We start from the raw sequence: 14,393 nt of genomic DNA, 5'->3' as shown, positions 1-14,393 counted from the left end.
TATGAGGTGATGTTAACTCTTTAATGTATCTTTGGATTGCATCAATTATTGCTTATAAATTTAGTCATATATACATATATGTGGGCATGTGCTTTGGAAGTTCCATGTGGCTTGATTTTCATTACCTTAGTATAAATTTTATTACCTCCTATTTTGTGTTGAATTTAGTGACCTTTTGGTCTTAATTTGGTCTAACAGTGACTTTAGTAATATTTGCATCTCAAAAAATATTTAAGCCACTTTCATCTTAATTTTAAGCTACGTCTTAATTGTTCCCTTAATTCGTACACTAATTTTTATACTCGCTTTTCGTTGCATATGAAATTCCATTCGAGTTCACTTTGGACTCCACTCTTGCATATCCTTGAGTCATTTCGAGTTATCCTCATATATTCGGTGAAAAAGAAGCTGGAACAGGCCCCGGAAGTCCAAAAAGCAGGCTGTATACACGTTATACACATTCAATATACACTATATGCAGCTGTATACACTTATATACAGGTCAAAAACGCGAAAATACAAGGCTAAGGTGAAATATAGGTGTTCGGAAGCAAGAGATACATGAAAAGAGCCTATGCATACGCTGATATACACTGATATACACCAGCTGTATACAAAAACGGGATTGGTTTGAAGGCAAAAATTTCAGCGAAATTGGCCCAAAAGGAGGCCCAAATTCAATTTCTCCCTTACTCTTTAATTATTTAATCGTGATTATTTATTATTTGTTGTTTAACTCTAACTTTATAATTTTTAAAATAATTTAATTAGATTCTCCGAAAGATGAGTTATTTTTGTTATGTTGGCTTACCTTTAATACTTTTTTTTTTTGTGTGTTCATTTATTTTACTAATAAAGATCTTATATCATTAATTGAATTAAAACTCTTCGTTATTAAAAAGAACATTATTTAATGTTTTTTTTTGTAACACACTTTTATTTCGTTTAAAATTGTTTCAAGTTAAGGTCTCTCCCAAATAAACTTTTAAAACACATTTTCAATTAATTAAAATAAAATACTTACTTAGTTATATTTCTCAAAAGGTTAGTCAATTAATTCAAAAAATGATTTTTTATACTTTAATTTATTAAATTGGTTTAATTTATTTTAAAATGAACTAAATAAATTCTAATTAGTCTAGTTTTATTAATTTTCTAATCACTTGCATCTTAATTCAAATATTTTCATTTTAGGTCTCTTCCTCTAAAAAGATAGAATAAAATGGTTCATTCCTTAGTTATTTTTCAAACTTAATCGAATTGTGTAAGTTATTATATATTTTTATGTTATTTTTTCAAAAAAAAAAAAGTCAAATACATTTTAGTCAAGTCACAGGTCAACCGCATGTTAGCGGACAATTTGAATGCTTAAACCCTTCTCGAAGTGTAAATTGAACCCCGAACCCTCTTTTGGTATTTTCAAATGATTTTTTCTGTTTAAATCTTTGGAAATTATAAGTTTTCTTAATTTCTTTAAAAAATTAAGTGGCGACTCTTTCTAAGTATTTCTCAAATTGTTTTATACTTAGAACATTTCAAAAAGTGATTTTTCTAGAGATAGTTAAATTACAGCACAACAATAACAAGAGTAAAATAGACATAAAAGGTAAATTATCTTTTGATGTTCTAAACTGGACAAATATTGTCGAACAACTATTTTTAATATAGTGGACAACTATTGTTGGACGGAGTAATTTAAATTTACTTCAGCTTTGTTTTTCCTATTTACATTTGATTCAATGCAACTAATTACTACTCCTATTAAGATCGAGAAGAAGTAAAAATAGTACTAAGATCGAGAAATTTTTTAGAATATAAACACTTTAATTCAATTAGCAGTTTTTTGTTCAGTTAACGTAAACAGAAGCGTGATTTTTCTTTTCACTCTCTATGCTTCAGTATTAAGTACCCAATTAACTCCAAATACTTAATCAAGAACCAGCTCTAAACTAATAATTAACTGAATTCTGATTTATAGTTTGGTATGTATTCTTTCCCTATTTTGGTATTTTTTATTCTAGATATTTAAATTAATCTCGTGATCTGATTTCCAAAGAATCGGTAAAATTGACCTGATGAGCTATAAAGTTGTTAGACGAAAAAAATTACATAGAACCAAACAATAGTAATATTATTAGAGTGAAACAAAAATAAAGAGAGCTGTGACAATGCAACCTATACACAGCTTCTTCTTTAATTCAGAAACAAGAAAATTCTCAACAATACTCAATACTAAGCAACATAAGCTGCTTCCCTAATTTGAGAAAAAGAAACTTCATACTTTTGAAAGGGGGAAAAACAACCCATTTAGTTGAAAATAGGAGTTTATTTGTTTAAGCCAGTGGCATTTTTAACTGCATTAGTCGCTTCTTGTGCCTTGGCCTGCATCTGCTGCCCCGCCTATAAACCAAATAAAACACATTATTTTTTTGTCTAATGAATCAGCTAAAAGTGTGTGTGTATATCAACGACCAAATTACCTCCTGGATTGTTTCCCTGGCAGATTGTGCAGCATTGGCGGCCCTGTCCATCATCTGGTTACCTTTTTCCTGATGAAAATATAACAACATATATCACACGTTATCAAGGGGAGAGCTACATAATAATCTGAATAGAATAGATTCTATTTGTTTTAAAATCATATGTTGATAAGTGAAAAATAGTTTTGTTTATATATACATAATAAATTGTTGCATTCCCTCGATTTGTTATTCTTGCATTTTTTTTCCAAATCCATTTATTAGAATTTCTGGTTCCATCAATGATCTTCGAGCATGTTATATAAAGGAAAATTGAATGTGCAAGTAAATTACCTGAGCTTGGCCCTTGGCTTGGCCAGCTTGGTAGCTCAAGTTCTGGGAGTTATCCATGATTTTGGAATAGAAATTGAGAAAGTAGTGTTACAGACTGAGAAATCAAACTAATTGTTGAAGAAATTATGAATTGCTTGTTGATGTTTTGTTTTAGGAAAACTTTGGTATTTATAGATCTTGAAATACATTCAGTGCTCGACATTTGTTAATCTTGGTTGAAGGGTAAGACACATTTCTAGGCCTCAATATTGGGAAGCAGTTAAGAAAAATTAGCCTTGTAGTAAGGAAAAAACAATAATTTTGCAAGAATTGGTCTCATTATCATTTGGCTCGTCATATAGTAAATATTAATCGAATGCAAAATAAACAAACTAGTAAAGAGGAATGATTGAACTTTGGTTTCCAAATATTACAAAAATTGGTGTTCAAGAATAGGCATATGCTTATCAAAATGTATGCCTTGAATATTATACTAATGTACAATATCTTCTAATGAGTAAGGATGTTAAGAAGGCAAACTCTGTTTCTGATTAATAGCCTTGATAAGCATTCTGTGCCAGCCTCAATAGCTTGAAGGCCAGTATTTAGTATCTGCAATTTTCTCTGAATCATCGATACATCAACGTTGAAATTACTGCTGTGAAGGTAAGAACAAAGAGCAAAATCTACGCATTCAACCTCATTGATAGTCTTTTCCTCTCCCTTATAAGTCATTGATTTTGTAACAAGCATTTTTAAATCAATGACCACCCGTTTTTCCTTGCCTTTGAAGCTGGCGAAGACAAGAAATAAAGTTGGGAACATTGGACTGAGATGGTCAAGATTGATACTTGTCTTAGTACTGCAAATAGCTTAGATAAAGATTGATCTAAATCAACTTGAGTAAATGATTCTATCTTGTTTTAGTACTTTGAGTCTCTTGGCTATATCCTTTTTCACTTTTTTTTCTTAAACTTATATAGGCATTGAAGCAACTCTGTATGCTTGAATCTCCTACTTTTCTCCTCAATGCTGATTGAAGATCTTGCACTTGTTCTTTCATCATCAAGACTAGTTCCCTCGTCGTACTACACGAGTCAATTAATCCAACAGAGGCCTCAAGGGCTTCCTCTGCTAACCGTCCCATTTGATGTTTGAGGAGAGCTTGTTGAATCATTGGGGACTCTAGAAGGTCTTGAACACAATTATACAACTCTGCTAGCCCTACAAGGCCTTGTTGAATAGTGGTTAAACTAAAAGGGGTTGTTGTTGAAGAAATTGATGTTGATTCCCATGTTTTGAGCCTGTTTAGCTCAATCTCAACTCTGAGATACTCTGGCTGTGAACGAGATGGAAAGCTAATCGACCTAACATGACTTGAATTAGCCATCTCTATGTCTTACTATTAGCTGATATTGTTGGAAGAAACTTAGTTATCAAGTGAATGCTAGAGAATGATCATTCTTGCCTTTACTTATAACTTAGTGGAATTGTGTATGTTTTTAATTTTTTTCAATTATTGTAGGTGATGTTTATTGGTGTAGTAGCCAACAGCCGGCAGTGTAGAATTGTTTTTTTTTGTTTGCTCTAAAATAGGTTACATTAGGCTCTAGTCCCTTTCTCCTAATAGTTATATTGTTGCCACCCCAAGCTACCAGCCTCATTGCCTAAGAGTTGAAATTAGTAAAATGGCATCTTTTAGTAGTTATTCCTACTACAATTCTACAAGTTTCAACATCACTAGCTGGCTTATCATTCTTGCTGGATACACAAAAAAAAAAAAAAAGCAAACCTAAACATATCCCAATTAGTAAACTCTTAATTTCACCCAGAAAAATACAAAACTCTTTATTTCACCCAGAAAAATACAACTCTTAATTTCACCAAGAAAAATACAAAAAATGAATTACTGGATTTTGTGTTCTTTGAATACCATCTTTCAAAATCATTGTAGTCTCTAGAGGTTTTTTTTTTTTTTTTTATGACAAGGAAAACTGCAACCGCTACTCTTTGGGTGCAGAGTAAAACCCTCACTCCAATGCAATAACTCATCACACAAGAGAGGTAACCCGCACTAGGTAAGCACGGTGGAACGAGCTCGACCCTGAAAGCAAACCTCTTGTTTTCGCCTCCAACATGAAAGTCCCAAGCCCAAACAACTAGCCCACTTCGAAGGGTTCCACTGGCCACCTCGAAGGGTTAGTCTCTAGAGTTGTAGGATAATATGGAACTCCTTGTGTTATATTTGATCGTCAAGAACGCTAGACAATACTTACTTTGTGTTATATCAGAAGGAATGCTCATAAGTCATAACCTTTCATTTTGGTTTTAAAAGTTGTGTATATTATCTTACTATTCATGCATTGAATACTTTATTAATTCCTTGGTTAATTAAGACCTAATCTGATTCTGATTATTAGCTAGAGCTAGATGATTATTGTAAAACTACACTCTTAATAATTCAACTACGATCCTGAAGCCATTGATCAATAGATCAGTAAATAAAATCAATGTTAGTCTAAACCCACTACAAAAAAAAAAGCTAATTTTGCGGAGGTTAAATTACGGGGTTACAATAACCTCCGCAAAAATATATTAATTGTGGGGGTTATCTCAGCCCCTCTAATTTCTTCACTAGATTGCGAGGGTCATAACCCCATCTATTCCTTAAAAAAATTAGATTACTTTTATTTCCTTTTTATGTTTGGACATAATGAACCATAAAAATCTTTAGCTTTAATTAATTTTTTTCCCCAAAAAATCGGAGAACCATTTTAGACTTTGGAGAAAAACTGAGTCTCTTCTCATTCTCTCACAGCTCTCTTGCTCCCAAATTTCTTCAACATGTATTAGTTCTTATCAGAAAATCGTTGGTTGATTGCTGAGTTTTTGAACTCTGGTTTAGTAGATAAGAATAATCAATGGTTGAAGAAGCTGATTTTTGTTCAAGTTTGGTTCTAAGCGGAAATTGCTGATTTCGATTTTTGCTGGTGCTGCGAATAGCTGAATCTGTGGTATTTTTCGTCCTCATTGTTTGATTTTGCTTTTCAAATCGTCCAAATTTTGTTGTTCGATGTTTAGAATTCATGAAAGTTTAATTTTGTCATAAAGGTACCTTTAAACTGCTAATTAAACATCATTAGACAGGAATCGAAAACCAATTAGGTGATGTTTAATCAACCGTAAACATTCTTTGTCTTGATGTCTGTCATTATCATGTGATTTTTATAATTTAATCATGCTATTTTATTTTTTTGGCAGAAAGGTCGGAAAGCACGTTAATAAAATAGAACATAACATAATAAAGAAGACATTTTTAATTTAATTCTGTTGACTTTCCAGTGTCAGATGATGGTCGTACATGGCATAATTCTTTTGTACAAAGAATTAATTAAGAACGGCTTTACACCTAAAGAGTTGTATGTTGATTAAGTGTTAATTATTCATAATACTTCTTAATGGCATAAAACAAATTAGTCAGCGGAAAATGAAAGTCTACAGTAGTTGGAATCAAAATTCAAGACTTTTTGATAATTTGTCTTTGTTCAAAAATTTCATCATATATGTGGAATAACTTTATGTCACGAAGTAAAATTGAAGTTACTATTGCCAAGCCGTTAGTTACCTGGCTTAATTGAAACGAAGTGTTTACCTATCGAGCTTACATGCAAACAAATTTTACTAATTATAATTATGTTAGGAAAATTGTTGAATTAGTTTCAACTGAAGTTTGTAATTCCAAATAAGTCAAACTAGTTGCGAAGGAAGAACATGGATGGTAGTGTCAAGTAACAATATAATCTGAAAATATGGGATTTTTTATGATCATGAAAAATAGTTGCTAGATTATTCAGGTAAGATGAAACCTACCCCAAAACCCTCTCACAGCAGAATTATGGATCATAAAAAATGGGCTCAAACAAATGGGATACCAAGACGTAGAAGTGAAAATTTACATTACTTATAATTGTCAAGTTGATTAAAGAGAGGACGACATACATACAACACCATTCTCTTGGAACTATTGAAGACCGTCGATTTTATTAGATACATCTGGAGGAACCAATGTGCCAACTCTGACAAACAACAAGTATGATGAAAAACGATGACCATATCCGCTATGCATTACATTTGTAACCATGCATATCTTTATTAGGTTAATTACATGATGCAAGGCAACGTCATTCAACTCATGGTATATACGTACAATTGCAGGAAAAAATATCTCACTAATTTTTCATTTTGGTTTCCCACCCGGAATCCGAAGCTCATATTGGAGCCCCGACTAAATTCAGATCGCGCACTGCATGACCCATTCGGAGATGGCGCTCCCATGCTATAGCTGACCACAACTTTCAATAAATAATAATATTCTCAAATAACATTAAAGCCTTTTTTGCTGCCTAATCATCAATGACCAAATTTCCTATTCTTAAAGTCCAAGAGAGACATATTCTAGTAAGTAGTTAAGTTTTTTTTTTTTGTGAAGTGAAGTTTCAAAATCTATAGCTGGCTAATCATTTTTGCTATAGTACGTAGCAAGAATATACTGAGAACAAATTCAAAGAATTGAATGATTTTAATTAGCATGGTAAGAATTTCAATGGGGGCAGGTTTTAAACAGTGCTAGATTTTGAATAGGCAACATCAAACAAAGGCCAATAATTTTTATTAGGCCCATTTTCTGCAGAAAGATACACTTATGACAAATCCACTGCCACTCATAATATTTTAGCATGTGATGACAGAAAGGTGTAGCTGCTTCAGGTGACACACTACATTAATTTAAATTCCTATTTCATGATCGGCCTAATTTATTTCAGAAAGATCAGATCCATCACTGAAAAATTCTGCTTATTCTCATTACTGTACTAAGGGATGGAGATATACTCCATTTTCTCTTTTTATATTTTATACTACTACTTTTTTTTTATGTGTCTATAAAGTGAATGAATTTATTTTTGACAAAGCCATAAGGTGCCTCCGACCCTCCATTAATTGTCATTATAAAATATAAGAAATGAATCTTTCAGTCTAACTTAACTCAAAAGCTAACTCATAGGATGATCATAGTCCATATAAGGAAACAAAAAATCTCTCATCCCTAGCGGATGAAGGATACTCAACATGAGCACCATATTACAACCGTTTAGATCTATTTCAGTTGTCAATGAAATGAAATACATATGTTTTTATCTAACAACCCGCCTGGCTGATGGAAGTGGATTTACAAAGATACGATTTTGTGCATATGATCAGGTTCAATGTTAGGATTGATCACACTAAATTGTGTAGTCATTTTCTTGTCCCTCCAATCAATTATTCCTCCTAGATAAATTCATATAATTAAGACTAATGATGCAGCATTCATCGTAAATCCATGAACCTTAATTTGGACAAGAAAAGCTGAAATAATTGAACATGTTTTATCAACAATGATCATCTTGTTCCCATGTGATCGTCATTATCATATGTTTTTTCATAAATTAGTCTTGTACTAATTAAGTACATTGCTAATTGTATTCTCCACAAGACTAGAAAATAATTAAACAAAAAAGATCTTGTCTTCTACAGTTTTGTCTATGGCAATTCAATCTCACATAATCGTACAAGACATTGTCCTTTAGCAGGTCAAAATAATAATTAAGGATTCTACTCAAATGATTACAAATTATTAAAACAACCAACGCAATTCATGCATGTGGTTTAATTTATTGATAATTATTTGAGCTTAATTCATTGTATTTTGATTATACATTAACCAAATCTGAAGCACTGCTGGCTAAATATCTATCTAATTATTCCAATTATCAGTACACAATTTATTTGCTTTACAGCAGGGATCGATGACAATTATTATTAGTACTTTCAAATTCATGGATCCTGGAACATCATATAAACTATAGATTATAGAATATACTACTAGTTTAAGATATATAAAACCTAAACCCCTTTTTCAGATCAACTTTCTAATTATTGGATTATGATATAACTTAGATATATTGTTATTAATCAAGTGTTTTAAAAGGTGGAGGCATAGCCACATAGAAACTTAGCCTCATATAGTTTTATTTTTCAGATTTTTAAAAATAAATAGAATTAAAAAGAATTTTTAAAATGAAATAAAAACGGAGTTAGAAATGTATAATCACTATATAATTTGTGTTATAGATTGGGTATGCATCTGAGATGACTACAAATTATTACTAGCCCGTGACCAATTCAAGCTTGCATAGTCCCAAACTTCAATTGAGAATCGCCATACAATTAGGCATGTAAAAGAGAATCACGACATATAATTTAAGACAGAAGGAGTAGTAAACTAATTAGCTTAAACTTTTTATTGTAAAAAGATAAAACACAAAACAAGAAGATGTATCTCAAAGTTAAGATTTAATTATAACTTTTTCTCAACTATTCATCTTCACTATAACAAAATTTGTGTTTAACCTATAGGTAAACTCTTTTATATGTACAAGAAAGAATATGTGTTCTTAAAGTGCAAGAACATTAAGAAATGAAACTCTAGTTTGGATCAATTGCTTATACAAGCTTTCTAATCCAGCTTCAAATCCCTTTATACTTTCATCAAGCATCTCTAATCTCCTTCGTGTAATATTGACATCAACTTTACCATCATTCCTCTTAATCTCTTGGCGAAGATCGCCAAGAGCTATATCAACATTCCCCATTTCATTAAAAAATTGTCTACTTTGACAAGAACCTGATTTTGTGATCATCATTTTCGAAATCATCGACCATCCTCCAGGCTTAAATTTTGCATCTTGGTAGCACAAAAATACCAAAAGAGCTTTAAAAACTGATATACTTATTCCTATTACTTCTCTAAAGTTCTGCTCAATGTCCAAAAACAGAGAACATCCAACTCTGTTCTCCATATGTTTCAATTTCCTCAAGTTTTTTCCAATCTCCTTTTTCATTTTCTTCCTTAAGGTAAAATAATTACCAATGTCCCTTTCGATGCTTGAATTTCCACCTTTTCGTCGTAACGCTGATTGAAGATGTTGTACTTGTTCCTTAATAGTACAAAATAAATTTCTAATTGTAGCACATGAGTCAAGTAACTCAAGTGATCCTTCTATTGCCTCTTCTACAAAACCCCCATTTTGATGTTGGATAAGAGCTTTTTGTGTGCTTGGACACTGAATTAGTTCCTGAAATGAATTGTATAATTCTACAAGCCCAACAATACCAGCTTGAATTGTATCTGCACTATGCGATGACGACGTTTCGGAGTTTTTCAGCTTGTTTAATTCATCTTCAATTTTTAGGCCATTAGGATGTAATCTTGTAGGCAAGCTAATAGATCTAACAGGGAATAATAGACTTTTAGATTTATATGAGATTGCCATGGTTTTTGATTTGTTTTTGGAAGAAAGACTCACTTGTTTTTTTTTATGTAACAAAATAAATGATTCAAGAGTTTATTTATAGGTACATGACCTTTTTTCCTGGAATTAATTTGTATGTGACAGCTATTAACCTAGGCAATAATTTATTTATTTTAGTAATCTTGTTACGTCATTAACCAACAATATGCAATTTGTTAGAGTACAATTTTTTATTCCTTGCGTTTTATGGCCTCAGAATTTGCAACGTTTTGACAATCATTACTTAATTGGATGAATTCTAAATTCAATCATGGAGTATAGAGAGTGCTCTAGAGCTGTATTATGCCTTGTTTTTCTCCAACAATTTTCTGCAAGATTCCCTTTTATTAGATTTTAATCGTATAGTTGAATTAAAGTTTTTTTTAAAAACATATATGGGGAATTGTACATGTTTCTGGACATTACGTGCATCTGGAAAATTTCTATTGGTTAACACTTAACAGCCCTAGTTACCGGTTGCATTGATCAAGAGCTAGCTAGGTATAGGGTTTTTGGTGAACAAGAATCATATAGCTGGATAACATTTTTGTATATATATATTTGGTTTCCCACTCGGTGTCCAGTGCCCACATTGGAGTCTCCGACTAAATCCGGATCACGCATTGCAAGCTCCCAACATGATTTTCTTCATACTCATTACTCAAGGCTCGAACCTAAAATATCTGATTAAGGATAGAGCGATACCAAAACTCATGTTGGTCAAAATTAGTATATTTGTTTGGAATGGGTAGACAAAGGATAAGTTTAGGCTATAGAAAATTATGGTATCTTGGAAATTGAGCTAAGGTTGTGTTTAAAGATTATATTTACATAGGAACAAATAAAGATTTGGTAAGGAGGAGGGCGGCGATTTGTTGGGTGACTAATGCAACAGAGGAAAATATAATATACTCCATGCTTCTTGAGTGAACGAACCATTTGCCATTAATTCAATCACAACTTCAGTTTTCAAAGCTCTTTTTACCTCATTAGACATACAACAAATAAGGGTTACTTAGAGTTAGTGTGGTTCAGAACAAATGAACTATATTATATTTTTGTCATAAATTTGCCTTATTATTATCATAAGAAATAAAGATGATGAACCAAGACACCCAATTGGTACACTGAAACCTAAGGATAATAAAGAGAACATGTTATTTTCAGTGTCAGAAAATACAGAGCATAGAACCTTATCCATGACCATGTATATGCATGCATATTGCCAAAAAAAAACTAAAAAAAAAACCATTGCTCTGCAAACAAACCAAGAGACAATCAAGAAGATTTCTTGTTTGCAGATCCCATGAAAACAAAGGACATCAACATGTGACAGAATCATAAGCCAAAGTTCATGAAATGGAGCAATACAGGATGATGTACCCTGTTTTTTGTGGCCCGCACCGTTCTAACCAGCCCAGTTAGCCATCAGCTGCATGCATATACGGAACCTTCTTCAGTTAATGGTGAAGTGCTTCCAATCTCTGATAACACATACACAATAACAGGATGGTTTTTAAATTTAGGAGAAAGTTCAATAAAGTTTCAAGTCGGACAAGCTGAGGAGGCCTTGTGGCTTAAAATGGAAGTCGACCTCTTGGGATCACTTCCTGCCATTCCAACTCTTAGCGTAATGAATCAGCTCCCTGAAAGGCCAGTTATTGACCTCATTAGACATCTTTAGGTGCTATACCCATGTTCAGTTCAAAGATTCCAAATAAGCGCACAACTAGACAAGGTATAGTTAGTAAATGTTTTTAAACGCTCCCAAGTCATGCGTTCAATTGAGTGTTCTACACTTGTTCCACTGATACTTCAAGTTAAAGAAAGAACAGAAACGTCAAAAGTACTTTCTTCAGTGTTGAGAAATTTTAGGACCCAAACTACCATGAGTAATAACATAGACAGATCCGTAGGAACGTAATAGTCTTGATTACACAACTACATTAAATAATAAATGGAAAATAAACCTGTTTTCCTCCTATCATATTGAAGTTTGACTTTTTCATCTTTCATGGCTGCAAGGATAAAACGTTAAAAAAGCACCCAAGGGTGTGACTTTAGTAGTGTAGGAAGTGGGGGAGAATATTGAGACCAGTTCAAATCTCATCGCATAGCCGTGATATGCAGAATTACCGGTACATATGCTAGTGGGGTTTAGCAGGTACCCAATGAATGAAATAGTCGAGTTGCGGGGAAGCTGGCCCAAACACCACCATCATATCATATGTAAAATGGGTAAAGTGCTAAACAATTCAAGACACTAAGATGACTTTATACATATCCAATCTTATGCAAATAAAGGTTCCAGCTCAGCAGGGTGTATTGTATACAACGAGAAATTTAGTGTTAATTTTCTAAATGACTGGAAAATAGTTAATGTTCCATACTCTTCTAGCTTGAGAACTCCTGTTATATTTACAATTAATTCAGACACATACTTCCTGCCATATGTATAATAATAAATTCAAACACTCCTGTGTATTTCATAACATGAAAAAGTACATAAAAAGGATCAAATGATGAGTAGATTATACTTCTTAAGCTCATAGAGGAGCACTTGGAGAAGTGACAAATCTCTAAGCAAGATTAACAATGCCCATGAATAACTAAAACACTTCAGATGAATCAGAATACCAGCAATGGGGATCAAATGACAAGTCCCTGCTCTCTAGCCTTCTTAAGCCACTTCAAAGTACTCTCCAATGTTGTGTACGCAGCAACATCAGTCAAACTCTTGCTCTCTATTGCATAATCAAAAACGTCATAAGCTTCTGCTACTCTGCCATTCCGACAGAGTGCTCTGAGAAAAGTTCCATAAGATCCTGTTTCAAGCTTCGTACTATTCTGCTTCATAACATCATACAGTTTCATTCCCTTATCCAACAATCTTCCCTTACATAACCCATGAAGCAATGTATTATATGTACACGAATTAGGAGCACAGCCCCGTGCTTCCATTTTCTCCAACAAAGCCACTGCCCCTAATGGATCTGCTTCTCTACACATCCCATTCATTAACGAAGTATACGTCACTGCATCTGGAACATGGCCTTCCTCCATCATAACATTCAAAAACTTCTTAGCATCTTTAACCCTTCCCGACTTAGACAATCCATATATCAATGTATTATATGTCACAAGGTCAGGCTTTACTCCTTCCTCCTGCATTTTCTTGTATACACCTAACACTTCGCCCCCTTGACTTAACATACAATAACCCTTCATGATTGTATTATAAACATAGCAATCTGGCTTGTAGCCTTCCTCACTCAAAACCCCCAACAATCGAGTCGCCTCCCTAAGATTTTTACTATTACAAACATTGTCAATCATAATTGTATATGTAACAAGATCAGGTTTTATATCAAAACCCTCCCTCATTTCTTTAATAAAGTTATTCATAGTACTCAAAGGCCTGTTCTTGCATAAATGCCTAACAATAAAATTATAAGTATACGTATCAGGCGGAGAGTCTTTGGATGAAAGCTCTTTCACCAGCTCAATGGCTTGCTCTTCGTGGCCCGAAGAGCAAAGGGTCCTCACAGCAATGTCTGTGGAGACCTTATTAGGAGGGAAACCATTGGTAGTCATAAGATTAAGAACCTGATGAACAGGGGATAAAGAAAGGTCAACAGACTTACAAGATTGGATGAGGAGAACATGGTATGTAAACCTGTCAGGGGAGAAAGGAGGATGAACCTTGATCATGTGATTAAGGAAAAATATTGAATCTTGGAGAGTTGAATTGGAGGAAAATGATTGAAGAACTGCATTATAAAATTTATTGTCTGAAGTGGGGTTTCTTGAATTGGAAATTAGAGAATTGAAAAGGGTTTTAGCATCTGAAAGAGATGTTGAATCAAATGCTAAAATAGATGATGGAAGTTGGGGTTCAGTATTTGATGAGGGTTTTTTCTTGGGTGATTGTGATTTTTTGGGATAATAATGGGGTTTTGAGGTTAGAGGTGGAGATGGAGATGGAGTTTTGATGAGAGTGTTTACAGCAAAGTTAGCTGACCTTAAGGAAGGTGGTAGTTTCCCCATTTTCTCAGCTGCTTCTTCGTCTTCTTGTTACTCAAACTCTAACAGTTCCTCCTTCTGTGTACACTAAATTAGGGTTCTGCAAGGGTTTATCATTTCGATCTCTGTCATGCCAAAGAAGAAGAAATGCTGAGTACAGATACGGGTCATTTTGGCCCATATAGGC

The 14,393-nt window shown here is 33.3% G+C and overlaps 5 protein-coding genes across 5 annotated transcripts in view; 1 reads left to right on the top strand and 4 right to left on the bottom strand.

The window, feature by feature from the left end:
• Window positions 1-2,287: 2,287 nt before the first annotated feature.
• On the bottom strand, window positions 2,288-2,950 carry LOC125822834 (stress-induced protein KIN2-like). The gene is made up of 3 exons (XM_049502293.1): window positions 2,814-2,950; window positions 2,481-2,549; window positions 2,288-2,400 (listed from the first exon to the last, which is right to left on the bottom strand). The coding sequence occupies exons 1-3, from the start codon at window positions 2,868-2,870 to the stop codon at window positions 2,326-2,328; spliced, it is 201 nt and encodes a 66-aa protein (XP_049358250.1). The 5' UTR covers window positions 2,871-2,950; the 3' UTR covers window positions 2,288-2,325.
• A 352-nt stretch (window positions 2,951-3,302) lies between these two features.
• On the bottom strand, window positions 3,303-4,182 carry LOC125821909 (uncharacterized). The gene is made up of 2 exons (XM_049501265.1): window positions 3,789-4,182; window positions 3,303-3,664 (listed from the first exon to the last, which is right to left on the bottom strand). The coding sequence occupies exons 1-2, from the start codon at window positions 4,180-4,182 to the stop codon at window positions 3,303-3,305; spliced, it is 756 nt and encodes a 251-aa protein (XP_049357222.1).
• A 5,104-nt stretch (window positions 4,183-9,286) lies between these two features.
• Window positions 9,287-10,192, bottom strand: LOC125822815 (uncharacterized). The gene has a single exon (XM_049502274.1). The coding sequence runs from the start codon at window positions 10,163-10,165 to the stop codon at window positions 9,287-9,289; it is 879 nt and encodes a 292-aa protein (XP_049358231.1). The 5' UTR covers window positions 10,166-10,192.
• A 433-nt stretch (window positions 10,193-10,625) lies between these two features.
• The window catches only part of LOC125822796 (catalase isozyme 2), a 184,115-nt gene continuing 180,347 nt past the window's right edge, over window positions 10,626-14,393 (top strand). The window contains exon 1 of the mRNA XM_049502259.1: window positions 10,626-10,636. The gene's annotated coding sequence lies outside the window, so the exon portion shown is untranslated. The remainder of the gene's footprint in view (window positions 10,637-14,393) is intronic.
• Window positions 12,642-14,282, bottom strand: LOC125822799 (pentatricopeptide repeat-containing protein At2g17670). Its single transcript, XM_049502262.1, has one exon. The coding sequence runs from the start codon at window positions 14,228-14,230 to the stop codon at window positions 12,833-12,835; it is 1,398 nt and encodes a 465-aa protein (XP_049358219.1). The 5' UTR covers window positions 14,231-14,282; the 3' UTR covers window positions 12,642-12,832.

The sequence above is a fragment of the Solanum verrucosum genome, unplaced genomic scaffold, assembly GCF_900185275.1.
Source record: "Solanum verrucosum unplaced genomic scaffold, falcon-dt-bn FXZP01000103.1, whole genome shotgun sequence".
NCBI lineage: Eukaryota > Viridiplantae > Streptophyta > Magnoliopsida > Solanales > Solanaceae > Solanum > Solanum verrucosum.
This window is presented reverse-complemented; position numbering and strand designations above follow the sequence as displayed.

What these genes read in the sequence shown, in the direction of transcription:
- LOC125822834 (XM_049502293.1), bottom strand. Translation starts at nt 2,870, where the DNA reads ATGGATAACTCCCAGAACTTGAGCTACCAAGCTGGCCAAGCCAAGGGC. An exon ending in AAGCCAAGGGCCAAGCTCAG is followed by an intron (nt 2,550 to 2,813) that starts GTAATTTACTTG and finishes TATTTTCATCAG; the next exon opens with GAAAAAGGTAACCAGATGAT. An exon ending in CCAGGGAAACAATCCAGGAG is followed by an intron (nt 2,401 to 2,480) that starts GTAATTTGGTCG and finishes TTTGGTTTATAG; the next exon opens with GCGGGGCAGCAGATGCAGGC.
- LOC125821909 (XM_049501265.1), bottom strand. Translation starts at nt 4,182, where the DNA reads ATGGCTAATTCAAGTCATGTTAGGTCGATTAGCTTTCCATCTCGTTCA. An exon ending in AGGAGATTCAAGCATACAGA is followed by an intron (nt 3,665 to 3,788) that starts GTTGCTTCAATG and finishes TCTTTATCTAAG; the next exon opens with CTATTTGCAGTACTAAGACA.
- LOC125822815 (XM_049502274.1), bottom strand. Translation starts at nt 10,165, where the DNA reads ATGGCAATCTCATATAAATCTAAAAGTCTATTATTCCCTGTTAGATCT.
- LOC125822799 (XM_049502262.1), bottom strand. Translation starts at nt 14,230, where the DNA reads ATGGGGAAACTACCACCTTCCTTAAGGTCAGCTAACTTTGCTGTAAAC.